At 58.9% G+C, this 27,187-nt stretch overlaps 2 protein-coding genes across 3 annotated transcripts in view; one reads left to right on the forward strand and one right to left on the reverse strand.

The window, feature by feature from the left end:
* Window positions 1–27,187, forward strand: part of CORO7 (coronin 7) — a 57,849-nt gene that overhangs the window by 18,562 nt on the left and 12,100 nt on the right. For both annotated transcript variants that reach the window (XM_027117542.1, XM_027117541.1), the window contains exons 7-9: window positions 4,357–4,407; window positions 9,877–9,963; window positions 10,407–10,489. In XM_027117542.1, the coding sequence (XP_026973343.1) occupies window positions 4,357–4,407; window positions 9,877–9,963; window positions 10,407–10,489 (221 nt within the window). The remainder of the gene's footprint in view (window positions 1–4,356; window positions 4,408–9,876; window positions 9,964–10,406; window positions 10,490–27,187) is intronic.
* On the reverse strand, window positions 14,791–25,740 carry VASN (vasorin). Its single transcript, XM_027117543.1, has 2 exons — window positions 25,589–25,740; window positions 14,791–17,476 (listed from the first exon to the last, which is right to left on the reverse strand). Exon 2 carries the CDS (start codon window positions 17,464–17,466, stop codon window positions 15,436–15,438), a length of 2,031 nt encoding a protein of 676 aa, XP_026973344.1. The 5' UTR covers window positions 17,467–17,476; window positions 25,589–25,740; the 3' UTR covers window positions 14,791–15,435.

The following is a 27,187-nucleotide window of genomic DNA, read 5'->3' on the forward strand; positions in this document are numbered from 1 at the left end:
TACGGGCCCTAGAGTGTGTGGGCTTCAGTAGCTGTGGCGCATGGGCTCTAGGGTGCGCAGGCTTCAGTATTGTGGCGTGTGGGCTCAGTAGTGTGGCTCTCAGGCTCTAGAGTGCAGGCTCAGTAGTTGTGGTGCACGGGCTTAGTTGCTTCGTGGCATGTGGGATATTCCTGGACCAGAGATCAAACCCGTGTCCCCTGCATTGGCAGGCGGATTCTTAACCACTGTACCACCAGGGAAGTCCCATGTTTTGTTTCCATTCATCTGTCAGTGGACACTTGGGTTGCCTCTGTGTCTTGGGTGTCGTGAATAATGCTGCTGCGAACATGGGTGTGCAAATATTTCTTTGTGACCCTATTTTCAGTTCTTTTGGGTTTATACCCAGAGTTGCTGAATCATATGATAATTCTATTTTTAATTTTTTGAGGAACTGCTAGACTGTTTTCCATAGCATCTGTACCATTCTATGTTCCCACCACCATGCACAAGGATTCCAACTTTCCACACCCTCACCAACACTTGTTATATTCCAGATTTTTTGATAGTAGCCATTCTGTCGGGTGTGAGGTGATATCTTACTATAATTTTCATTTGCATTTCTCTGAGGATTAGTGATGTTAAACATCTTTTCACTTGCTTGTTGGCCATTTGTGTATCTATGGGAAAATGTCTTCAAGTTCTTCGCTCATTTTTAGTTGGTTTATTTGATTTTTCATTTTTGAGTAATATGAGTTCTTTATATGCTCTGGATATTTATTCCTTATAAGATAGATGATGTGAAAATATTTTCTCCCATTCTGTAGGTTGTCTTTTTACTCTGTTGTGGTCTTTGATAAACAAAAGTTAAGTTTTACGTAGTCTCATTTGTCTATTTTTGCTTTTCTCTGTGCTTTATTATCATATTTAAGAAATCATTACCGGGCTTCCCTGGTGGCACAGTGCTTAAGAATCCGCTTGCCAATGCAGGGGACACGGGTTCGAGCACTAGTCTGGGAAGATCCCACATGCCACGGAGCAGCTAAACCCGTGCACCACAACTACTGAGCCTGTGCTCTAGAGCCTGTGAGCCACAACTCCTGAAGCCTGGGCGCCTAGAGCCCGTGCTCTGCAACAAGAGAAGCCACCACAATGAGAAACCTGCGCACCACAACTAGAAGATGCCTGTGCACAGCAACAAAGACCCAATGCAGGCAAAAATAAATTAAATAAATAAATAAATAAAATTTTTAAAAAAGAAAGAAATCATTACCAAATTCAATGTCATGAAGTTTTTCCCCTATGTTTTCTTCTTGGAGTTTTATGGTTTGGGGTCTGAGCTATTTATTTTTTTTATCGCTGAACAATATTCCATTGTATGAATGTACCACAGTTTATTTATTCATTCACTTACTGAGGAACTTCTTGGCTGCTTCCAGTTTTTTGCAAGTGCTATAAACATTTATGTGGATATAAGTTTTTAACTTATTTGGGTAAATACTTAGGATATTAGGTAAATACAGTTGCTGAATCATGTAGTAAGAGTTTTTTTTTTTCTTTAAAGCTTTGTAAGAAACTGCCAGACTGTCTTCTAAAGTGGCCTTAATCATTTTGCATTCCCACCAGAAGTGTGAATGAGAGTTCCTGTTGCTCCACATCCTCACCAGTATTTGGTGTTGTCAGTTTTTTTTTGTTTTTTTTTTTGTTTTTTTTGCGGTATGTGGGCCTCTCACTGTTGTGGCCTCTCCCGTTGCGGAGCACGGGCTCCGGACGCGCAGGCTCAGCGGCCATGGCTCACGGGCCCAGCCGCTCCGTGGCATGTGGGATCTTCCCGGACCAGGGCTCGAACCCATGTCCCCTGCTTTGGCAGGTGGACTCTCAACCACTGCGCCACCAGGGAAGCCCTGGTATTGTCAGTTTTTTGAAATTTAGGCATTCTAGTAGGTTTGTAGTGGTAGCTTATTGTTGTTTTAATTTACAGTTCCTTAATGAGATACAGTGTTAAGCATCTTTTCATGTTTTCATTTTTCATCTGTGTATCTTTTTTGGTGAGGTGTCCATTCTGATCTCTTGCCTATTTTTTAATTTTTTTTTCTTAGTTTTAAGTGTTCTTTGTGTTTTTTGGATATAAGTTCTTTCTCAGATATGTGCTTTGCAAATGTTTTCTCCCAGTCTGTGGCATGTCTTTATTTTCTTAACAGTGTCTTTTGCAGACCAGTAGTTTATAATTTTAATGAAGTCCAATTTATCAGTTTTTTCTTTCATAGGTCACACTTTTGGTATTGTATCTAATAGGTCATTGCCAAACCCAAGGTCACCTAGGTTTTCTCATATGCTATCTTCTAGAGGTTTTATAATAAAGGTTTGTGTTTTTATGTTTAAGACTATGATCCAGGGCTTCCCTGGTGGCGCAGTGGTTGAGAGTCTGCCTGCCGATGCAGGGGACACGGGTTTGTGCCCCGGTCTGGGAAGATCCCACATGCCGCGGAGCGGCTGGGCCTGTGAGCCATGGCCGCTGAGCCTGCGCTTCTGGAGCCTGTGCTCCGCAACGGGAGAGGCCACAACAGTGAGAGGCCTGCGTACCGCAAAAAAAAAAAAAGACTATGATCCATTTTTAGTTGATTTTTGTGAAAGATGTAAAGTCTGTGTCTAGATTCATTTCTTTGCATGTGGATGCCCAGTTGTTCCAGCACCATTTGTTGAAAAGACTGTCTTTGCTCCATTGTATTGCCTTTGCTCCCTTGTCGAAGATCAGCTGGCTGTAGTTAAGGGGGTCTTCCTCTGGGCTCTCTGTTCTGTTCCATTGATCTATTTGTCTGTCTTTGTGCAGATCCACACCGTCCTGATTACTGTAGCTTTAGAATATAGCCGGGAAGCAGCAGTCCTCCACCTTTGTTCTTCTCCTTTATTTTGTGTTGACGATTCTGAGTCTTTTGCCTCTCCACATAAGCTTCATAATCAGTTTGTCGCTATTCACAAAACTTGTTGGGATGTTCATTGGGATTGTATTGAATCTATAAGTCAAGTTGGGAAGAGCTGATATCTTGACAATATTGAGTATTCCTAACTGTGAACATGGAATATCTCTGCATTTGTTTAATTCTGTGATTTCTTTCAGCAGTTCTGTAGTATTCCTCATGTAGATCTTATACGTATTTTGTTAGTTTTTTTTTTTGGCTGTGCCGTGTGGCATGCAGGGTCTTAGTTCCCCGACCAGGGATTGAACCTGCGCCCCCTGCAGTGGAAGCATGGAGTCTTAACCACTGGACCACCAGGGAAGTCCCATTTTGTTAGATTTCTAGCTAAGTATTTCATTTTTGTGGGGTGCTGATATAAATGGTATTGTGTTTTTAATTTCAAATTCCAATTGTTCATTGCTGGTTGATTGTTTTTTGAAATAAGAAAATATGAATCTGTGCTGATCGGAAAAAAGTGGAGCTGTACTAAGATGTAAAAAGGAAAAGCTGATCACCCCTCACCTGCCTCACCCCTGGTGCCAGCATTAAAACATGGCCCGTGCCTGTCAAGACCTTTCTCCTTACTCAGCAGACTTGCAAAACATACAGGAATGTGGTCAGACAAATGGAGTTTTTTACTTTTACCACAGTAGAATCACACCTCACCACGTAACTCTGCATCTTCCTTTTTGCAGTTAACAATTTATCATGGCCAAGCCTGTAAATAGTCAATGGATACAAATTCCTCCTCCTCTCCCCCAGTTCTTTGTGCATGTACATTTGTGTACACTTTCACACTCACACACACAGAGAGATTATTCCACAGAAAGAAAGCTGTTTATATAAGGTATGGGCATTTTGTTTTGGTATTTTTTTTCTTCTTTTTTCGTCTGTTCCCATCCCCACCCTCAGTCAGGTATTCTGAACCAGTAACTGTGTGCTGAGTGATAGATGGATGTGCAAGCTTGCTGTCCTGGTTAGACGCCAAGTTAAGTGTAGAAATTATGTTGTCCTGTGAGCCCCTCTAGGCTGGGCTGAGCACAGGGCCGGACACATGTGTAGCGGCTGGGAACCTAGAGTTTGGTTCTGGTCCTCAGTTTCTCCATCTGTGAAGGGGTCATGGTGATAGCACGGCTTCATAAGGTGGTTGGAAAGATAGGGTGAGATCATGCGTGTCACATAGTAGGTACTTTGGAAATGTGAACTCTGGTCACAGTCTTTGTTGTGGGTGATGGGCTGGAAAGGGGGCCTGCCCCCTGCTGTGAGAAGGAGGAACTGGGCTGGGGAGGGGTCGCCTGGTGCCTGATTCTCAACCTGTGTACTGGGTGTGGGACCATCAGAGCCTAGGGGTGGGGGAGATAGGCCCCCTCCCAGAGGACCTCCCCGGCCTAATTGTGCTGTTTTCTCCTCTCTGCTTTTCCAGGACAAGCAGTTGCGCATCTTTGACCCCAGAGCCAAGCCCGAGGCCTCCCAGGTGAGTTGTGTGGGCAGTGGAGCTGGATTGAGGCCCCAGCGGCTTCAGCAGGCACGGGCAAGGGCAGCTCAGCCTCTGACACACAGATTCTGCCACGCCCCGTGCCCCTGGCCGAGGCCTGGCGGGTACGTGGGGGTCACCTGGGAGGTGGCTCGAGGCTCTTTCTGGGAAGCATGTTCTGGGTCTTGGGAGGATCCAGCTTTGATCACAGGGTGGGGGCAGCCAGGCCGCCCACAGGCCTTCGGTGGAAGCATCCTGTGGCTTCAGGAAGCTAATTTGAGATTCCAACTTCCTCTCCTTTGAAACCCTCATCTCTACCCACCTTTCCTGGTACGGTCAGCGGAGGCCAGCCACAGAGGAGCCAAGAAGACCCAGCCCCCACCCTCTGCACCCCTCCAGGCCCTGGTGCTGGGGAGCCTGCCTGATCTGTGGGCCCCGGGCGCTGAGCGGGTTCGGTTTGTGTCTGGCTGTGCATGGGTGCATGTGGCCCTTTGAGTTCCAAACGAGGAGGCCAGGCGATGGGTTCATGCTGCAGGCATTGAGCCACTGGGGACTCGTTCATTCATTTGAGAACAACTTGGTGCCAGGCATAGAATGTTCTGTGGTGAACGAGACAGATATGGGCAATTGCTGGGGGGCTCCTCTTGCTGGAGTGATTTAGTGCTTCCCTGAGGAGCTGGCTTGGGGCTGAGGCCTGAGTGCTGCTGTGGACGGCCTGGGGCGGGCTGAGCTTGTCCTAGGAGCCTGAGTCAGGGGCTTGTCACCTGTGCTTTGGGAGCCATTAGGGTTATAAGCCAACAGTGAAATGAGCGGATTTACATTTTTAAAAATTCTTCTAGAAGCTGAGGAGCCTTCTTTCCTGAGGAAGGTGCAGTTCAGGGTTCTGCTGCCAGCTCGTGGGCAGAGCTCCCCAGCGAGGCCCCAGGCCCAGCAGAGATGCCTCATCTCCATTTCTAGGACTTGTTCCCCACCCGGGGTCAAGGGTAATCCACCAGTCTAAACCCAAGCAGTAGTAGCGCACACAGACACACACACACACACAGACACACACACACACACACCCCTCCCCTTCATACAGCCAATTGCAGCTCTTTCCCAGGGCAGTGCAGTCAGCTCCACCTCTGACTGGCTGAAGACCAAGAGGAGGCCCCATCCTGGCAGGTGAACCAAGCCCAGCAGAAGTGGCTTTAGCTCCACCCTGGCCTTGCTTCCTCGAGGCTGGGTCTTGGTTCCTTGGTGTGTCGCCCCTTGGCTGTGGTGGAGCTATGTGAGCCTCAGGGCAGCGTGAGCAGTGGGCCTCACTGTAGCTTTCTGTGTTAAATAACCTTCAGTCTTTGCCTGGAAAGGGGCCCCAGGCTCAGCTCGAGGAGGGAGACTGAGGCCCTGTCCCCGCAGCTTTCTCAGGTCACCCTCTCCTCCCCAGGGTCCAGGCCACAGCGCCCGGCACCTCCATTCCTGCCCCAGCTAGGCAGTGCCTCTGGCCAGCTCATCCAGCTGAACCCTTTCCTCCTTTCTCTCCTCCTCCTCCAGCAACTGGGGGCAGTCATGGTGCTGAGGTAGAGATGCAATGGCTGCCGTCCAAGGGCTCCAAGTTCAGAGAAGAGGGAGGGAGCCCCCCTGAAGGGGGTTTCTGGGCCGAGGAGACCCGGGAAGAGCGTGGGTGGCTCCCACCCCCTCCTAGCTCCTGGGACGCTGCCTGTGCTTGGCCGCTTGTGCGGGGGCAGCAGGACCTGGAATGCTGCCCTCTGCCTGGCCCTGCCCCCCACTTCCGCCAGGGCATCTGGCCCACACCTGGCTTCTATTAAGAAAACTGCTGCTGGCAGCCAGGGTCGGTGTGAGCCGAGGGGCCAGCTCGGGGGAGAGGCCTTCTGGAAGTGCCTTCTTCTGAGATCCTCCTTCCCCACTGGAGGGGGTACTGGTGGGGGTTGGGGAAGAAGGCACTGCCCTCCCTCCAGCTTCTGCCCTCCCTGCCCCACTGGCTGTCCCCATGGCCTGGGGGCTGGGCAGGGAGGCCTGGGGAGTCCTCCCTCCACTGTCTTTTTTGGGCCCTTCCTCTGGAGACTCGAGCTTGGAGCAGGGGATGCTTGGGCGGCTCCCTCCTGTTCACACCCTCTGCTTTGTTTTTAGGTTGCATTTATGACGGGTTATTATGTCCCAGGCTCTTGGCGCGCACAATCTCCTTCCACTCTCCTGACCATCCTGTAAAGTCAGTCCTTTGGTTATTTTTCCCCCCAGGGTTTCACAGCTGAGTGGCAGAGGCAGGTTCGGTCCATCTGACTCCGGAGCCCCAGGCCTCTCCTGCCCCTTCACTGTGCCAGAGCCCCAGTGGGGGTGGCCGAGGCCCTGAAGCCATGGCCGTGCCAGGGAAGTAGAAGCCACAGCTGAGGGGGTACCCAGGGGTGGTGAGCTTTGACAGGCTGGTCCAGGGCAGGAGGGGGCCAGAGGACCTCTGGCGTGGACAGGCGGAACTGCTCCTTCCGACCACCCCGTGTCAGACAGGCCTGGGGGGCCAGCATCTGCAGCCCAGGACTGAGCCTGGCTGAGGAGGGGTGTGGGTGAGTGATGGGGGTCTTACCACCGGAGAAGGTCCCCTCACCCTAGGAAGGAGCCCAGGGCCGCTCTTCCAGTCGCCCTGCCCCACACAGGAAGCGTTGCTGTGGCGACAGAGGGGGGATTTGGCTTCACTGCAGCTGGAATGCTGGGTATGCGCCTGCTCCTGGCGCCCCTGTACTGGGCAGGCGCGGCCTGGCCTCAGCCCCTCCTGTTCTCTCCTTGGGGCCAGGTGTGGGGGAGACATGGGAGTACCGAGGGGCTTCTCCACGAGCAGGACACCTAGCTGCCTGTAAGAGGGAAACCCTAAGGCCTGGCCTGCAGGCTCGGGATCACCATCAGCGGCTTCCTATGACAGGGCTCAGGTTCGGGTGGCAGGGTGCCTGGGTCCCAACTGCAGCCTCCCCTCTACCCCAGGAGAATGAGAATCCAGGGATTTGGAGGGAGGGCTCCTCCTCCCCGAGTCCCACTGAGGTCAGCAAAGAACTTGCCATTTTTGAAACTGAAAGTCACTCCAGTGATCTGGGGATAGAGGAATGGGGAGGGGGTCCTTGGCCTCCCCTCCAAGTTGCTGGGGCTTCCTCTGGCCCCTGGGGCAGACTGAGCTGGGTGTGCCCATGTTGGGTGCACTGGGCTCAGCCTAAGCTCTGACCTTGTCTCCACCTCCTGGGTGCCATGTCCTCTGAGACCCGAGGTGAGAGTGGAGAGCTGTGGGGCGAGCAGGACTCGCCAGCCCACAATGCCCTGCCCATCACTGCCTGGTTCCCCCAGTGTGAACTCGTCCAGGGAGGATTGCTGGAGACCCGAGGTGCCTGGGGGCAGCCAGCATCCTGGGCTCCTCCTGGTCTGGGCTCTGCTGCCTTCTGGCTGTGCCTGTCTCCTTGCCTGTCCTCCATCAGCTCCTCTTGTGCAGACAGAGAACAGTAACGGTTGGTGTAGGTGGCTGTCCTACTGGGTGACTTGGGGCAGATGGCTTCCTCTCTCTGGGCCTCTGGTTTCTCTGTGTGTGAAATAGGAAGGTTGAGACACGGGCCAAAGAATGTTCCATCCAAACCTGTGCCTCTGGATGAAAAACGCTCCCTCGCTGTCCACAGGCCCTGTAGACCCTGCTCCGCCTCCTCCTCTCCCCCGACCCCGCTGCCAGCTGTGCCGGCCTCTTCGCTCTCCGAGACCCCGACTCTTCACAGATGCTGGTCCCCACCACTGGCTCACGCCTGCCAATCCTTCACATCTTAAGTGTTACCCTAAATCCACTGCCCTCAATTATACTCTATTGTACCCTGTTACCATGCTTCTAAAAAATGCACATTGATGTGTGCCAGACACAACCCTGAGCGCTTTGCCCTCCACAGTGGGTCCATCATGGTGCTCTTTGTGTGGGTCAGGACACTGAGGCACATCCTGGGACGAGGCTGTTGGTGGCTTGGCTTTCACCCAGTCAGTCTGACTCCAAAGCTCGCACCCCTAACCCCCCACTTACAGCAACTCGCTGACATAGTTATTTCTGTTTGGTTCACATCTGCCTTTCAACCTGTACGTTCTATGAGTTTGCGGACCCTTTCTGTTTTGTTGACCATGTCCCCAGTGCCTAGTGTCACATGCAACTCAAATATTCATATTATGAAAGAACAAGTGAGTGAGCAGCCCTGCTTCACCCCGGACGTGACCATCCATCTGAGATGTGTTCGGCCCCACTGCCAGCTCCCAGCAGAGTACCTGGCCAGGAGGAGGCCTGCACGGCTGTTGAATGAATGAATGGTGTGCTAACGTAGTACGAGCTGTCTGGTGCTCCTTACATGGGATGTTTGCACACCGATGAGAGGGCGAGAGCCCATGTGAGACTTCTGATTGACCCTGGGGTGTTGGTGGTGGAGCTGACCCTTGCCCTGACCCCACAGCCCGTCTTGCATAAAGAGAGGGATGTTGGGCCCTAGTTCTCAGGCTCCAGCCCTGACTTCCTGTGCCGACTACAGCCGGGTGGGAAGGAAGCAGTGAGAAAAGCCCCTTGAATGACACGGAGCCGTTTCCGATGGTCTCCCACGCTGGGGTCGGCTTCCGCGGGCTGGGGAGGGGGCGCGGGGCCAGCTCCTCACAGCCGCCTGGCTCCCTCATTCATTCCCAAGGAGATCGTGGGAAGCTGGGAGGAAGCTGGCCACAGTTTGGGGTGAGCTAATTTTGGTAACAGGGTCTTTGGTCTCAGGCTCCAGGGGCCAGGGTGACTGGGAGGGAGCTGTTTGCATTTCCTCTGGCCCCCTCAGCTCCCCCCTGCTTGGGCCCGGGGGACAGGGCCGCCTGCGGTTTGAACTCATCTCTCCTCCCAGGGGCCCAGCAAACCTTCCTGCTGGCAGCTCCAGTACCACGGGAGGGCCAAGAGGGGCACTCTTTTGCCCTCTCCAGGGACTGTTCCCCATGCTTGGCACCAGGCCCTCTCCCTGGCCCCCTGGCAGCGTCAAGAGGCAACAGTAATACTCGTAATCCCTCGATTTGCACGGCGCTTTGTGGCTGGCCTGTTCCTATCACATGTGGTCTCAGTTGATCCTCGCGACAGTCCTGGGAAGTAGGCAGCCCAGGCCACGAGCAAGGAAAATGAAGTTCCGAGAGGGCACTGGGGTCCTCAGAGCCCGAGGATGGTGACCAGCAGCCAAGTGCCTCCCCCTGGACACCTGCAGAGGCAAGGACGTGCCGCCGTCCTGAGCCCCATCACCGCAGCAAGAGGGGCCTGGCCATGAGCAGAACAGCCCGACAGGCCCCTTACAAGGAGGGAGACTGAGCCCAAGCTTCGTGGCCAAGTAGGCCCTCTGGGTGCAGAGCTGTCCCCAGCTGACCCCTCCTGCCCTCTGGAGGGCTCTCAGGTGGGTGCCCCCCCCCACCAAGGAGGCCCCCAAGGCGCAACTCAGTGCCATCTTTTTCCTCCTCCAGAGCACGTGGGCCCATGAGAACAGCAGGGATGGCCGGCTGGTGTGGACAGGCATCCAGGAGCACCTTGTGTCCACCGGTTTCAACAAGGTAGGTCTCCTCCCAGAGGAGTAGGGCATCCACACCAAGAGGGCGGGGACGAGGCCCACTGGGAGGGGGGGGCTGGGGCCAGCTCCAGACCCGTCCATATACGGCCCTGTGTGCAGCCGGGTCTCAGAGCCCCAGGGGACCAACGGCTGTTGAAAACGGGCAGATTCCATCTGCAATAGCTAAGCCTGACCCTGGGAACTGCGGTGGGCCCCCCCAGGGACCAGAGTCCACAGAGGGAACCGCCCCTTGTCCCTTGTCACCTAAGGGTTCTTAAAGGGGCAGGACATGAAAACCCAAACTCTCCCTCCCTGGCATGACTTACCCCCCCCCCCCCCCCACCGAATGCTCTGCTCTGGGGCGAGTGCTCCCGTGCCAGGCTGTGTCCTTAGTCCCTGGGTTCCGGGCTGGGCCCCTCTGAGCCCCTCTTTGCCCCCTCCCTGCAGATGCATGAGCGTGAAGTGAAGCTCTGGGACACCCGGCTCTTCTCCAGCGCCTGCACCTCCCTCACCCTGGACACCTCTCCCAGGTAGGAGTGGCTGGCGTGTTGGAATGGCTGGGGGCGTTGAGGGCCCAGTGATGTCTGTAAGTGCACACTGCTGGTTGTGGGGCAGGCTTCTGCCCGGGGGCTTGTGCTGGTGTGTTTTGGCGTTTGGGGAGGGGACTGTGACTCGGCGGTGCGGGGACAGGGAGTCTGGGGATGCGCTTGATTTTGCTGTGAGTGTTCTGGTGGAGCCAAAGACTGAAGAAACTGAGGCTACGATCATGAGGTGGCCGCGGGGTGACGTGGGGTCAGGTGGGCTGGCAGGTCTGGAGGCTCCAGTGCAGGAAGGAGGCAGGCCTCGGACCTGCAATTTCTGTGAGACCTCAGCCCTGGCCACATGCTTGTCACTGGTGGTCCTGGGCGGGTTGGGGGGTGCAGGCAGCCTGGAGGTACAGTGCACCTCATCCTTCTACCCTCCTGGAAGCGTGTGCAAGAGGGTTTATGGTGGTGCCCCACGGGGTCCTGGCCCAGCCAGCTCTGTGCAGGGGCAACCCACACACCAGGATGCCCGCTGAGGAGATGAGGTACAGGCGGCTGGAGGACTGCAGCCCGGCTGGTGCAGGAGGTGGTGGGACCTGGTTCCCGTTCAGCTGTGACTCTTGGGGCGGCTTGCTGAACACCCCACCCAGGCAGGGACCTGGGAGGTCAGAGCCAGGATGGGGCCTTGGTCCTTGGATATCCATTCAGCCCCTTCCTCTTCCGTTTTACAACTAGGGAAACTGAGTCATAGAGGGCGTGGTGACCTGTCCAGGCTCTGGGAGCAGTGAGGGCCGTGTCTGGGGCACGCAGGGCTGAGTGCCGTAAGAGCTCCTGCCAGGGCGACCCCGCTGAGAGCCCCCAGAGAAGGGGAAACCATCAGGGTGGCACTCCCATCCTGTCTCACAACCCAGGGAAAGCCTGGGGTGCTGAAAAGGCCCAATTTGCAGATGAGGGAGGCAAGGCTGAGTGAGATCCCATAGCAGTAGGTGTGAGGCCTCTGTCTGCTCTTGGCCCTGGGGATACAGCGGGATGTTACCAGGGTCCCCCTGCGCTGGAGGAATCAGGGCCCCCAGGCCTTCTGGCTTCATGTCCAGCAACCCCTCCCCCAGCCCTCATGCTGCACTGATATCTTGTCCTCCACGCCTACCCAGGCCAGACAGCCCCTTCCCTGTGGGGCCCCCCAGCAGAGGGAGGGAACTGGCCCAGCCTGGAAAAGGGAGCCAGCACTACCATCAAATGCTCCTCTCCCCACCACTTCCTGCCTTCCAGGCTCCGCCCCATCTGTGCTGGCCCCACCCCCACCCCAGGAGCAGCCCCTGCCCAGCCCCAGTGTGGCCCCTGGGGGAGTTAACGATGCCCAGACCCCATGGTGCCACTGGCCAAGGCTGACCCTGTAATTATAGCAGTTAAGAATAGCCTCGCAGGGCCAGCGAGGCCTGGAATTTCTCAAATCACTCCCAGATGGGCGGCCAGGCCAGTGTCCCGCCCCCTTCATCCCCCAGTCCTGGCCACTGCCCCACTGGGCCCACGCCCTTGGCAAAGGAGCTGGGACTCTCCAGCCCTCTACAAAGCTGGTGGATGCCAGGGATGCGTGCCAGCCTCCAGGCTGGCCTGAGAGGTGGTGGGTCCCCTACCCCCAGGCTCCCCAGAAGCCAGAACCCCTCAGAAGCCCCCTGGGGTGTTGGGGGCTGCTGAGTGAACTGGACTGAAGGTAGGAAGTGTGCAGGGTGTCAGCTGTGGGCACGGCATGGGTCTCCACCGCACCCGCTCAGTTTCTTTTCTATTTTACAGATTTTCCATCTCCATTTGGGCAGAACAGTATGAACTCTTATAAGAGCTATAGGGGGCCAGGGGTCAGGCACATGCCCCTCCCCATCTTCTCCCAGGGAGGACCCAGGGCCCCACCCTCCCAGGGGCCTCTGTCTCTGCTCCCATCTGTGCCCTTCCCGTGCTCATCTGTGTTGTTTGTGGAGCATACCTCCCCATGTGGGACGCGCAGGGCAGCAGGTCCTATCTGTAAAGCTGGGCTCGGGCAGCAGGTCCACAGATGGCTGCCCTGTACTTCCTGTGCTGGGTGGAGGTGGGGGGTTACCGGCAGGGCCTGGGCTAACGGAGCAGCTCGTGCTCCGGTCCAGGAGACACAGAAACACCACCACCTGTCTCGGGTGCCCTGCTCCTGGGCTGGGTGAATGGTCAACAGTATCGGCCCTGAGCTGAAGGCAGATGGAGATTTTTCTCCACACGTTACCAAAGAATAAAAGCTGAAGCCAGAGAAATCGATCTTCTCTTGAGGTCACCCTGGCAGCAAGCCTCACAGGGTCGACGCTGGGAGTCTGTTCTGCTTCTTCACACTGAGGTGTCCACCTCTGGCCAGAGGCACTGGCCCTGCATCCCAGCGAGTTCCCTGGAGGTTGGGAACCCCCTCCCTGCCTGCCTTCTGCGGCTCTCAGTAGCCCCTCCCCTCTCCTGGAGGGCCAAGCCCTCCCTGCAAGGCTGGTACCCCCACCTCCTGGGCCAGGGAGCAGGTGTTGGGATCCGTCCCTGCCTGCTGTGAGCAAGCTGCTGTCTTACCGTTTCCGGCCTGTGATTCTCTTCTGTAGAGGGATCACTGGACGTGAAATGGGAGCATGTGTAGCCCGCGTGGCACAGGGCCTGTGGCAGCGAGGACCCAGCAGTTGGGGGCTGGCGTCTCCCCACAGCAGGATCACCCTGGGTAGTGGCTGTATCTTGGCTCGGTCCCCAACTCGTTCCCTGGCCCTCTCTTCGTCCCCCGGCCCCTCATCTGATGGGATGCCCGAAGACCTTTTCTGGGAGGGCTGGCGTGAGCGCTCAGGCCCCTTTCTGTGGGCCCCACCACTCACCCCGCCCCTGCGGCCCCACTAGCCAGGTTTAGCTTTGCAGCGAAAACATTCATTCAGCAGCCACTGTGTTTAGCAGCAGCCCATAGACCCACAATGGCCCCTTTGACGGGGCCGCCGAAGGGGAGGGCAGGCCTCGCCAGAGCCATTCCCCTAATGGGACCCAGGCCCATAGGAAATCCACCTGGGCTGCTGCCTCCGCTGCCTCAGGAAGAAGGGGCCCCACCCAGGCCCGCTGCCACCACTCTCTGCCCACCATGGCCCACCTCCTCCCTTCTCATGCCAGAACCCTCAGCAGCCGATAATTGAATCCAGAGCCTCGTGTGGCCGGGCCTGACTCTGCACTGACATCAACGCCCAGAACCGCAGGGCCTGCTCCCCAGGCCTGGCTGGGCTGCCTCCTTCCCGCCAGGGTGAGGCTGGGGGCCAGGGGCCATGACCCATGCAGGGAGATGGGCATGGGGCCGCAGGGAGGCTCACTCTAGCCTTTGCAGGGCCTCTCTGGCTCCAGGGCACCTCCCTTTGTGCCACAGGGTAATAGGAAAAGGTGCTGGGCGCATGTGTCTGTCACTGTTCCTAAGCTCCCAGCACCTGGTCCAGGCCAGGGCTGTGCATAGCATCCCTGGGGGCCCTGCCCCCACCTTGGCCTGTGGCTTCCTGGAAAACACTCCCACTTCCGGGGTTTCTGGAAAGCCTGGGTACTTTACTCAAGTGCAGAGAGTAAAGGGGCATCACAGGGCCACCTGCCCCTAACAGCCCTGGCTCAGTCCCTGCCTCCTCACCCAGCAAAGAGCTCCTGCCATTCAGGATCTGTGCTGCTTCTCTACCAAGGCCCTTTCTCTGTAGCTAGAGCAGGAGGCTGGGAGCAAGGTCTTGCAGCCTGAGCCCATGCAGAGGGGCCACAGGACTGCAGGAAGGGCTGGGCCGTGTGTGCCATCTGGTCCAGGACCATCCATGAGGGCCTGGCAGGACATGGCTCAAGGCACCTCCTCCACAGAGGAAGGCAGGCGGTGAACTGCTCATCAGACCCATCTCTGAGGAGGGACCCTTGGGGGTCATCTTGGCCTGCGTCTGCCATGAGCGTCTCCCCAGCCTCTCCCAGGAGCCCTGCAGCTCCTGCTGGCAGAAGACTGGGCCTGGGAAGGGTAAGGCTGCCCTAACCGTTCCTCTACCCGGAGGTTGAAGTGGCCCCTTTCCTATCCCAGCTCCCTCCTGGTTCCCAGTCTCACTGGGAAGCTGGTCCAGGCACCTCAGTCGAGCGGACTGAGCAGACACAACCCGGGGCAGGACAGCCTAGGGCATGCTGACTAGGGCCTGGTGCCTGCTGGGGAGAGGGGTCCCTGGCCCCAGCTTCCCCACAGAGAGGGCTGTCCCTTTAGGCTGACCCTGTGAGCCCCCACCCTCCCTTAGTCCAGCCCAGATACCCTGGGGCCATGCCTGAGAAACATGCTTGTTTCTTTTCATCTTTTATTTTTCTTACAAAAGGCTTTCATATCATCATTTGTCTTACAAAAACCAAAGTCCTTGTCTCTGAGTTTGAAAAACATTTTCCCAGAATAAATGGGAAAGGATCTTTTATAAATATATTTTAAAAAACAAAAGCAAAACTTGTTCCTAAAGCATCTTTCTTTCCAGTTTCTTTTGTTCCTTCACTTTCTGGGGCTGAGGCAGTCTCACCCACCCCATCCCCAGTCCCACTCTCCCTCTGCTCTCTTTTCTGGGGGCTTCCTTCACTGGCCCCCAGAGTCTCCTTGGGGTGGGGGGCTTGGCAGCCCGGGCCTGTGTTACCAGCACACGGCAGGGCCCACCCCACCCCAGAGGTTGCATGTTGCAGAAGACGGGGCTGACGCCATCCTCTAGGCACTCGGGCGGGGGGTGGGGGGACCTTAGAGGTTATCACCTGGGTCCCAGCTTCTTACAGATGAGGAGACCAAGGTCCAGAGACGGGCAGGGACTTGCTGTGGTCACACAGCCCTGGTCCTGACATGTCCTCATCGTACAGATCTGAGAACTTCCTTGATCTGGCAGCAGGAGGGCCCTGGCCAGTCCCAGTGGGGCCGAGAGCCTGGCCCCGACCGTCCATCACTCGCAGGCTTAGATGTAGGGCTTAGCTGGGAGGGACCCCTGGGGGCCGGGCCCCGAGTAGCCCATGAGCGGCACCTCACACTCAGACCCAGCAGGCGGGACCTCCCCACCACCCTCAGTCGCCTTGGGGCCTGGCTCCAAGGGGGCCTTCACCCCCTCCAGCTCCAGGGGCCCGGCCCCTGGCCCCACTTGCCCTTTGCCCTGAGCCACAGCTGCCGCGGCCCGCCCCCGCCGCACACAGAAGGCCGCCCCCACAGCAGCCAGCACGGCCAGGAGCACGGCGGCCAGGGCGGGCGCAATCAGGAGTGGCAGGTTGCCCTCTCGGGCCTGGGTGACTGGGGCGTGGTTGGAGCGGACTGCCGGGGGCGTGCGGGCCTCCCCACAGGCCTCCTCGCTCTCAGGCACCCTCCCGGCCCCCAGGGGCCGGACGCAGATGGAGTAGGTGGCGTTGGGCCGCAGCTGGGTGACCGTGTACTCTGCGAGTGAGGCCGGCAGCCGCAGTGTCACCGGCCGTTTGTCGGGACCCGACAGGTTGCGGTAGGTGAGGCGGAGGCTCCTGAGCTGCACGGTGCTGCCCTGCAGGTAGCGCTGCAGTCCCACCCGCAGGGAGGTGGGGCTAGCGGGCTCAATGCCAAGGGGCAGGGGCTGGGGTGGCTGCATGGTGGCCGGGGCAGGGCTGGGCCTCGGCCCTGGCCTCACCCGGCTCTCACAGTACAGGCCCGTGAAGCCCTCAGGACACAGGCACTCCAGGTGGCCCCGCGCCCCCAGGTGGCAGGTGCCCCCACTGAGGCAGATGGATGCCGGGCAGTCCTGGGGCTGGGGGGCAGGACCCATGGTGGGCGGGGCAGGGGGCAGTCGGCTCAGGGCCTCAGTGGTTGGCTCCGTGGGGCTGAGCCAGGTGGGAGCCATGCTGGAAGGTGGGGCTGTGGGCGCCCACACCGTGGGCCTCATGGTGGGCACCGTGGCCGTGGTGGTGGTGGCCGGGCAGCCAAAGTCAGCGTAGTCAAGGTCCAGGAGCAGCCGGCCGGCATTCTTGGGTGGAAAGTGGCAGCGTGTCTCCTCGGGGCTGGCCAGCGCCACACGGCTCTCCCGCACCCAGGGGCCGAACCAGCTCAGGGGGCACACGCAGTTGAAGGGGTTGCGGGCAGCTGCCAGGAGCCGCAGGCGGGGGAAGAGGACCGAGAGCTCGTGCGGCAGGGCCTGCAGGCTCAGGTTGCTCAGGTCTAGCTCCTGCAGGGCTGCCAGGCCGGCCAGGTCCTCGGGCCGCAGCTGGGCAATGCGGGTGTTGCCTGCCAGCCGCAGGCGCGTCAGGCCCCGCAGGCCCCGGATGGCGGGCGGCGCGAGCTCCAGCTGGTTGTCGGCCACGTCCAGGTCGTGGAGGTTGCGCAGGCGGCCAAAGAGCCCCTCGTCCAGCCGCTGCAGCCCCAGGCCGGCCAGCCGCAGCGCCTCCACGTTGGCGGTGTCCAGGATGCCAGGCTCCAGGGCTGGGAGGCTGTTGTGGCTGAGGTCAAGCAGCAGCAAGCGTGGCAGGTGCAGCGGGGGCAGCGCCCGCAGCTCATTGTCCTGCAGTTTGAGCTCCAGTAGGTGGTCGAGCGCGTCAAAGGCGCCGGGCTGGATGTGGTGGATGCGGTTCTTGCCCAGGTAGAGGCGCTCCAGGCGCCGCAGGCCACGGAAGGTCTCGTTGGTGATTTCCCGAAGCCTATTGGCAGTCAGGTCCAGGTTGCTGAGGTTGACCAGTGGCTGGAAGACCCCACCAGGCAGGCTGGCAATCTGGTTCTGTGACAGGTCCAGGAGCTGCAGGCCCGGCAGGCCGGCAAAGCTGCCCGCGTCGAGTGTGGTGATGCCATTCTCAAAGATGTACAGGCCCACCGTGTCGGGCGGCACGTCGAGAGGCACGGTGGTCCCCTGGCGGGCGGTGCAGAAGACTGTCTGTGGCTGGTTGCACTGGCAGCCGGATGGGCAACCCCGCACCCTGGGCTCCAGGACCGGCAGCAGCAGCAGCAGCGGCAGCAACAGGGGCGGGGGTGTCTTGGAGCGCATCTTCTGGTCCCTGGGAGCAGAGAGGAAAGCGGGAGACCCTGAGTCAGGGGCCCCAGGGGACAGCCACTCCAGGAAGGACCGGGAAGGGAATTCCCAGCCCCCTTCTCCACTCCCCGCCCCCAAACCCAACAGCATACAGTAGTTATGAGTCAGGTCCCTAGTGCCCTGGCTGGGTTCCTGTCCCTGCCCTGTCACTTCTTCGCTATGTGACTTTGAGCAATCACATGACCTTGTTATGATATCAGTTGCTACTTCCTGCGCTGACACCAGGGTTCGGTGGGCTGATGCACACAGAGGGGGGCCTGGCCCCCAAACACTCAGTGACCACAAATAACCCCCTTCTCCTTAACTCCAGCCCTTTGGCCTCTCTGTGGCTCAGAGAGAACACGTGGTCAAAAAACATCAGACTCTGTGCCCTCCCCCTAAACCACCCCAAAAATCTCTGCTGAGGTGGACAGCGAAGGAAGGAGAATGGTGGGTTCTGGAGCGGCAGCCCCTCCCGCAAGCATCTGGGAGAGACCAGGCAGGCAGGCGGCCGAGCATGTAAGTAGAGAAACTGCCTGCCCTGGGCCACTGGCCGCTGCCGCCGCACTCTGAGTCCTCTGAATGAGGAGAGACCACAGCAGGAAGACTTCACGGGGAAACTCTGGGATTGGTGTTTTTCCACTTGTGAAGTCAGACCTGCCTAGGACATGGCCAGCAGGAGAGTTCCCCGGGGAGGCAGAGGAGGGCTGGAGCCCTTGGCAGGTGTCCCTGCTGTGGGAAGGGGGGAGGCAGGGAACCTTGGTCTTCAGATCCCCCATCTCTGAGCCACGATGAAAGAACTAGAGGTGAGGGGCCCCCAGCCTCCCTGGGCTGACCCAGGTCTCAGGTTGGGGGACGTTGGTTGTGTGGTGGCCCCGGAGGCAGTGTCAAGCCTGGAAACGCTTCGCAGATCATATCCTCTATCGTTTCTTGGGAATCAACTCTAGGCCAAGCCCTGAGCAAGAGGAGCAGCAGCCCCTCCCACGTGCCCGCAGCACTGAACGTCTACAGTCTTCTCGTTTAGTCCCCCAGCAGCCACTCCAGGTGGAAGCTGTTCTCCTCACTCCCAGATGACAGGAGAAGAGGCTCCTGGAGGTGCAGTGACTTGCTGCTTTTGCACTCCCGGAATATCTGAGCCAGAGCCCAGGTCCTTAACCACATCCAGGTGTGGCTGGGCCTGCCCTCCTGATGTGGGGCCCAGTCCTGCCCAGGTGGGGGTGGCTCCCCCAGCCGCACCAGGCTCCCACTCGTAGCTGGAACTGCCTGAGACAGGATAGGGCCACAGCATGGGCCCCCCTTCACTCAGGCTCCTGCGGGCAGCCCGGAGGCCACCCCAGCAGCGGGTCCCCACACTGTGGTTCCCTAAAGTCCCCGAGAGGCCGGCATGCCTCCCCTCCAGGTGCCTCCTACTCTCACAAGGGCCTTTTGTGCTGGGGCTCAGCCTCCCCTTCCCCCACGCTGGCCAGCCATCCAGCCACACAGGTAGCGTGGCCCCCTACGCAGCCCATGTTCTGCCCAATGCCGTGGATCGGGCTGCCCCTCCCCAAGGATGTGGGCTCCTGGAACGTGAGGCGGAGGAGGGGCAGGTGGTCCCCAGGAGGCCACTATGGTGTTGGGCCAGCTCTGACTAAAAGCCCATCATCAGGTTGGGCCTGCCTAGGCCCTGCTCACCTGCAGGGTCTCCTCTGCCCCTCACTAGTTAACACTGATGACTGCCCTTCAGAGGCCAGCTAGGGAGGCCTTCCCTGACCCCAGCCAGTGCTGCCTGCTCTGCTCTCTAGATTCTGCTGTACCCTCCCTGAGGGGAGGCCCTGTTTTTGCTCCCTGTATCCCAGAGCCCATCTTTTGCTGAGTGAATGGCAGAGGAGCATCTTGCACTCAGCCTCAGATGAACCTCAGCCAGAACCCGGGAGGCCTCGTGTGCCCCCAGCCCTGCCGGCGCCATTCCCAGGGGGCTGTGTGTGCCACACCTGGCCTCCTTCCCTGTGGGGACCCGCTCCACCCTCCCTGACTCAGAAGGCGGCGGGTATGGCCTGGCCTCCAGATGTGGGCTGTGAGCAACCCCCACCCCCTCATGCACCTGGGGGGTGAGCTGCCTACCCCTGAGTTAACCCTCCTGGTGGGGGTGGGGGTGGCAGGCAAGGTCAGGAAGGGCACAGCCAGGCTCTGGGGTGGGAGGGGACCTTACACTTGGCCAGCCTGGCCACCCCTACAGCTTCAGCTCCCCTGAGCCTTATAAAAGATCACAGTTAAAAGCTCACACTCCAGTCAGGCAGCCCTGGGCCAGGGGCACCCGAACTGTGAGGCCACAGACAGCAGCTTTCTCTCAGTTTCCTCATTGTCCACCTGGGCATTCCAGAATGGACACCTCCCAGGATTGGGAGCACTTAGCTCCGAGGAGCCAGGTATGTGGTCCTTAGGGGCCTGGGATGCTTACTGGGGGGTGTTTCCCATTCTGCATTGATGAGGGGACCAGCATGGGCTCTGAGCTTCACCTGTAGTCTGCTGGCCCTTTAATCAGTAAAGTCATCATGGGGGAAGGAGGCAGGAACACCGGGGGTCTGTCTGGCCACAGAGGCAATCTGGGTAAGCTGATGGAGAGTGGGCGTTGGGTCAGAACAAGAGCAGCTGGCATTCTGGGCTGGGGAGACCCCAGTAGGCAGCAGCTACCCTGCTTCCAGTCCACAGGATGCAGGGATGAGTGCCTCTGCCTGAGCCCCATTCCACCTGTCCAGCAATGAGCTGGCACTGGGGCTTGGGAAAATGGCAAGCTGTGGGCTGTCAGCTCCAGGGGGCTCTGCCACCAAGAACAGATCAGAGAGCCCCCAGAGGGGACCCAGAGGGCACTGACTGACTGGAGGGGGCCGGTGACACGGCAGCAGGAGACCAGCTCTGACCCTAAATAGCTTCCCAGATCCTTTCTCACCTGTGGGCTTTTTTTCTTAGCAGCCCTGCTTCACTTTCTGGAGTTGTTCTGAGCACGTGTTGTGGTTCTGTGTTGTTCTGTTTGTTTTAAATGGGGAAGTTCTTTTAACAAGTTCTGGGAGCGATTCCGCCTGTCTGGGTGCATGCTGGTGTGTGTGTGCATTGGGGGTGGGAGTGTCTCGTTGGGGTCATGGCTGCCCTGGCCCTTGCAATTTCAGCAGCCCTGAAGGACCAGGGGCCTGGGCTTTGATATCTGATCTGCTGACTCGATGCAGGGAGGTGGGCCCTTTCCCTCTGCAAAGGGTGTGGGGAGAGTTCTGGAGGTAGCCCTGGGATTTGAGAGGGGGGGGGAGTGGAGGCAGGAGGGCAGAGTGTCCAGGGCCTCCCCTCCACTTGGACTCGCCTTGGCCTGGCCCCACCACAAGGGCCCTCTAGGGGACAGTGCTGGGATGGGGCTTTGGGGTCTGACTGCCTGCATTTGCACCCTGGCTGCATGATAGCCTGGCCACAGCCCTTAGCCTCAGTTCCCATCTGTGAAGTGGGGGAGGCTGGGTACAGCGCCTGAGTCTCAGGGCTTGTTTAGTTTGTATTTGGAGGACATTCTAGGTGGTCAGTAAACACTACCTAGTGAGGGTGTCACCCATAAAACCTGAGTCTTGCCCTCCGCATGCATGGGGTGAGGATGCCATGGTGTGAGAGGGGCTTCACGCAGATTTAGGCACAGACAGGAGGCCCCCTGGGCTCAGGGTAAGGCCTCTACGCAAAGGCTGCGCTCCATCCTCAGGCGTGGAAAAACAGGAGAAGCTAGAGAGAACAGCCTGGGAGGTGGGAGGAAGGTGCCTTTAGTTCTAGAAGGGGGTGGGGGGAAGTGAGCTGTCCTTTGGCCGGCAGTTCAGCATGTGATGGGGGAGGAGGGGGAGCAGAAGGAGGGGCTCAGTGAGTAACGACATCATCATTTCAGCTCTCAGGGGGACCCAGAGTGTCCCCACCCACCCCCAAGTGTGGGACACCTGGAGGCACCCACTCATAGGCCCTGGATCAGGCAGGGACTGGCAAGTGAGTGGAACCCCGGGCCTTCGGGTGACCACATGAGACCTCAGGCTGGAGCATCTCCTGTGCCTGGCCAGTGGGGAACAGGAATGGGCAAACAGAAGCAGGCACACGTCCCTTTCCGTACGCAATACTGCGGAGTGGGTACAGGGGTCTGGAGCTGCAGATCTGACCCCACGGCTCTGGGCCTCTGGCTCCCAGTGCCGGCCTGCCAGGGTGAAGCACTGCCGGCCAGGCCTGGCAGCAGCCCAGCCCAGGAGTCTGCCAACCCCCCAGGCAGGCGGGACCATGCCGGCAGCCAGGACAGTTGGCTCCAGTTTCGCTGACGTGTCTGAGGAGGCTCCAGGCCCGGGCTGGGTCCACCATTCTCCCCATCCCTGGGGAGAAGCAGCCCTTGGCCCAGCAGGTTGGGGTCTCTATCCTGGGCCCTCATGGAAGGGGCCGAGGGGGCTGAGCCTCAGGTTCCTCGGAGATAGCCCTCTTGGGGGGTGGTCCTAGCCCTGCCTTTTGATTAAGCCCTGCCCTTTGGTGGTGGGGGTACCCACCAGTCTTGGCGTCTCTGCTTTACTTACTCCATCACCACCCCCAGCGGGTTCTACTCACGCTATGGGTAAGTCCTGACACTCCACACCATGAACTCATCCGGGCTTCCCTTCCGTCTCCCACCTATAGGACTTCTCAACTCCAGCTGCACATCAAAATCACCAAGAAGCTTTAGAAAGTTCCTAATGCTCACACCACACCCTCCCCCGGCCAATTAAATAAGAATTTCTGGGGTGAGACCCAGGCAGAGTTGTGTTTTAGCGAAGCTGCTTGGGTGGGTCTCCTGTATAGCCAGGCCTCAGATCCTGGGGCAGAATGTTGCCAAGGGGGATAGTCTGTACGTCAGCCCGTCTCCCTGTCCAGGGAAGAGTCTAGATCCCTGAGCAGGTATGGCCAGCTGGCAGCACCAGAAGAGCAGGAGCTAGACCTCCTCCCCCTTCCCCACTCCATGGCAGGAGCTGCCTGGCCCCAGGTGGGTGTCTTCTGTGGCACTGTGGGTGACTTGGCAGCTGCTAGACCTGTCAGCCCAGGGCAGGGAGACCAGTGACTAAGGCCAGTCCCTGGCTCAAGTGAGCCCTCAGGGTGGCAGGACATGCCTTCTCAGCAGAGGTGCCACTCTGCTGGAAGAGGACACCTGCTGCCCCAGGAGCTATGTGGTGGCTGCGGCCCAACTTGAAATGGGCTGGTCCAGATGCCACCGTCAGCACGTGCAGTTGTGATGCCACTGGGGCTGGGCTCAGACATGGGGCTTGCTCACTGCCCTGTCCCCACCCAGGGCCAAGCACCCGTCAACTAAGGCCCTAACTCTGCAATTAAACCTGAATTTACCAGAGGAAGACCTTAGTCACCAAGGGAGGCCACCAGCCCCAAGCCGGCTGGGCCCAGGCTGTCTGGGGCCTAGACAGGGTCTGAGAAGGAGGTAGCCCCAGAGGGGTCTTGCCCTTCTCATTCCATCATGCCCAGGGTCTCGGTTACCCTGCAGCAAAGGAGGCCCTTCCTGGGGCCTGTGAGATGATCGGTGGGCAGGTGGGGTTGATTAGGGGAGCCACAAGTCTGCCTCTCACCTCTCACTGCTGCCCACCCAGGCCCAGGGCCAGGGGGGCCCCAGTGGCCATCCCAGCCTCAGCCTCTTCTCAGTGCAGGCTAGCTCTCTCCTTCCTCCTTAATTAAATCTCTCAGGCAGCCTCTGAGGAATGTAAGAGCCTTATTGCGTTCCCTGGGAGGAGGTGGGTTGGGGCCCTTCCCCACCTTGGAGAAGAACTGGCCCCTCGCCTGTTCCCACCCCCCAATCCTAAGGTGGCCCAAGGGAGTCTGCTCCAGCCTCCTCATACCCAGGGAGGGTGGAATGAGGAAAAGCGGGGGAGGCCGGCGGGTCTGGCCGGCCAGGCGGCCCAGCCAGCTGAGGGAAAGCAATCCGGCTGACTCTGGAATGTGGAAACTGATAAAAGGAAGAAGGCTGAGCCCCCGCCCACCCTCAGCACACCCCTGCCCGCCCCCAAACACAGCCCTGCTCTGGTCACGCGCGCGCAGACACATGCCCACGCCAGACACACGCCCACTGGGCTGTGCTTTGGGACACACACGCACACACACGCCCTCCCCCTTCTCCAAGAACTCTCAAATTCCACAGCAGTGAGGGGAGCTGGTTTTCTTGGCAGTGCGGAGCCTTGGGCTCCCTGGCCCAGGGAGGGGACTCTGAGGGGGGCTCCGGGAGGGATCACTAACCCTGTTAAGTGGCATTGCTGTCCTTCCCATGAGCTCAGGGCCTGCCAGTGGTCAGGGATGCTTCTGTGGGCAGAGGCTCACCCAGCCTTCTCTCTGGCCACCAGGGGAACTGGCTGGCTGGCCTAATGAGGTGGGAGCTGCCTCCAGGGCCCAGCTGAGACCCTGCTGTCCTGATCCCAGGAACTGCTACCCACTTAAAAGCCCCCACAAGGACTCAACTCTTTACCTGGGACTTGTCCTAGCTCACCCAGGACTGTAGTGGAGGTGTCAGGAATGGGAGCCAGGAGCTGGATGCATCCCCTGCCCAGGGCATCTCCCTGGGGGTGTTTGCCAGAGGGGACTGCCTGGCGAGAGCACTGGTCTGGGCACTGTCTGAGGGGCTTCTCATGTTGAACCCCTCCTCCTCCATGTCCAGGGTCTGGAGAGAGTGGTGCCATTCCAGCAAATACCCTGGGACACCAGCCCCCACCTGCTCACTGGTCCCAGGTAGTTGTTTCACTGAAACATGAGGCCAGGGGAGGTGGGGACAGGCAGTGCCCGGGCCCCCAGCCTGGCACGCGTGTGCTCATCCTCCCTCCCTGGGCCCAGGAGAGGCCAGATAATGGTCTGGAGGGAATCCAGCTGGGCTGCTCATTACCAGAGCCCTCTTCCTGCCTCTGACACTCTGTTTACAGAAGCTCCAGGGGCTGATTCCCCTGGGAGAAGACAGCAAACTCAGGGGACTACTCTCCCATCCCCCACACTGCCTGCCTTAGCCCTGTTGGGCCTTGCCAACAGCTGGGCCTGCTGACCCCACTTGGAGGTCACCCACCCAGCCACCCCTCTTTGCCCCCAACGCCCAAAGTCCAGCCTAGTGGGAAGGGACCTTGAGATTTAGTTCAGTCCCCCAGCCCTAGAAGCTCTTGGTCTGGGGAGGGGGCTCTGGGTCCTGGTGCCACGCCCCAGAGCCTCACCTGTCCTTGGTGCAGAAGGCAAGCAGAGGGACCCTCAGGGTCACTTCCTCCTTCCCACCTTTCACACTCCAGCCCTTGGCCCCAGCGGGAGAGGTAGTCAGCTACCCTGGTGTGGTAATCGTTAACAAATGGGGGTGAGGCAGAATGGCTGGCACTAATCAGCTGGCCTGCCAGTGACCACAGGGGACCTCAGCAGCCCTCAGGCTGCAGTGCTGCCAGCCCAGGGACACAAAAGACTAGGCTGGCTCCAGGCCATTGGGTTCACAGCCTGAGCAAAGCCCCTTCCCTGGCAGGGGCAGAGATGGGGCACCCTGATACCTGGAGTACAACCCAGTCAGCCAAGGTCTGTACCCCATTTCCAGGGCTGCATGCCTGTGGGCCCCTTGCTCTGCCCTGAGTGACAGAGCCCTCAGGACGGACCCCAGGCCGTCGATCTGCACAGGGGGACAGGGGTTAGGGGTATTCATGCCCAGAACCAGTGTCACTCCAGGAGGTAAAAGTAACCCAAGACTCTGGCTTGGCCATCCCCTCAAAGGGGTTTGTTTCATAAAACTGGTCATGCCGGAGGGCCCAGCCGTGGGAGGAGGGAGGGGGTGTTTATTTTGTCTGCTTGCAGCCTCGCGGGCCGGTGAGCCGCGTACTCGCGCGTGCGCGCACCCCGGCCGTGGAGCTGTCGGAGCCCGAGGACTGCCAGATAAGGGGGCGGGCCGGGGGCGCACGGTGCCCGCCCGCCGTGCGTCCCCGAGTTGATCCAGTTGATCGTGCAGGACTGGGGGCCGCGTGCCCGCCCTGAGTGCATGTGCGCGCGGCGGAGGTCGGGGGGGTCCGCGCGCGTGATCGGCGCGTGTGCACAGCCCGTCCCCTGTTCCCGCCCGCAGCCCCCCAGCCCGGTAGACACTCACCGGGCGGCAGCGGCGGCGGCGGCGGCGGGAGCCGGGCGGGACGGGCCGCGGCCTCAGTGCTTCCTGGCCCGGAGGCCGGAGGGGTCCTGGGTCCTGAGGTCTTGAGATGCCGAGGCAGCCGCGTCCGCGTCTCCCCGCCCCAAGGCTTGGGCTGCGGAGTCGGCTCGCGGGAGGCGGGTTCAGTCTTAAGAGTCTGGGGGCGTGGCCGCCATGGGCGGGGGGTGTGGCTGTTCCCTATTGGCCGAGGTGGGGCCGACGGAGACCCGCCTCTCCTCTGCTGAAAGGGTCATTCGGCCAAGAAGCCAGGTCCTCACCCCGCCAACTCCCGACCAGGCGGGCAAGAGAGACCTTGCTTGGCTCCGTCGGGAGTCAGGAGTCCTGCGGTCCAGTCTGGTCTGCCACTAGTTTGTAATATGACCCTGGCAGATCCCTTTTTCCCTGTGAAGAAGCGAACGAATAATGAGTGAGACCAAGCATCCCAAACCTGGATGCCTGTGACATAGCAGGCAGGTGATAAAAACTCGAGGAATGGACCCCAGAGCCTGTGGAGACCTGGGGAGGGGAGACTCAGTAGCTATGACCTGTCCCAGTCTGCCAGAGCTTCAGGTTTTACAGAAGAAACTGGAAATCTGGATTTTTTATGTGAAATCTTTCCGTGTTGTTGTTGGTAGCTAATCCCAATTTCAGAAACTCCTGGCTAGGCCACACACACAGATCCCTTCTGAGAGCCTCATAAGTACAACCTCTAATGCCAAATCTGAGTCCTGGGGTCGTTTTGCTGTGAGCACCTCTGGACCACTTTCCTCATGTCTTAGATGAAGGGAGCAACACCCAGGAAGGGGACATGATAGACTACCCACAGTTACCGGCAGCTTCAAGGCCAGAATGTGCTGGGGGGTGCTGGGCTGAAATGTGAGGTTGGGCCTCGCTGTCAGTAGGTGGGGCCTGGGTGCTGCTGACAGTGGCCCTTAATGGGGCAGAAGGGGTGGGTGCCAGGGGCTGGGCTAGTCCAGAAAAATCCCCTGCCTTGGAGGATTCCAGGAAAACACTCTGCCCTCCTCCCCCTCTGCACTTGTGGTCAGAGTCATGCCTCAGAGCCTTTGGGGACCCAGCTCAGCTCCTAACTTACAGCCGGCTCCAGGACACCCGCCACCCCGTCCAGCCCAGCCCACAGTCAGGGCTTGGCTGGGCCAGCTCAAATCTGGGGGGGGGGGGGGCTGAAGGCTTATCCCAGCAGGCTGGGCCACACCAACTTGCAGGGGTGGGGGGGTTGCATGGTGTTTGAAGGACTGGATCACCTCCAGAAGGCAGGATAGCCTCCGTGTCCAGTCTCTAACAGGGCTAAGCAGGGTCCAGGTGCAACGGTTACCTCCCAGACTTTTCTTCTCAGCTCTTCGCCTCCTCAGGACCTCTCCCCAACACGGCCCCCTTTCAGGATGGGCAGAGGTCTCCACCCCATGCTTTTGTTGTTATATGTGGCTGTGGAGTGTGCCTTGCACACCTCTAAACGTCCGTTCCTAGGCCAGTGCAGGCCCTCAGGTGTGCTTCATTTGGCTCCTGTGGGACTTTTTAAAAATTTGAAGCCATTGCCAACATTGA

Source organism: Aethalodelphis obliquidens, unplaced genomic scaffold (genome assembly GCF_003676395.1).
Source record: "Aethalodelphis obliquidens isolate GAN/ISIS:26980383/991018 unplaced genomic scaffold, ASM367639v1 scaffold18, whole genome shotgun sequence".
In the NCBI taxonomy this organism is placed as follows: Eukaryota; Metazoa; Chordata; class Mammalia; order Artiodactyla; family Delphinidae; genus Aethalodelphis; species Aethalodelphis obliquidens.

Bases quoted from the DNA above. Each gene is read 5' to 3' on its own strand.
- VASN (XM_027117543.1), bottom strand. From the start codon at position 17,466: ATGCGCTCCAAGACACCCCCGCCCCTGTTGCTGCCGCTGCTGCTGCTG.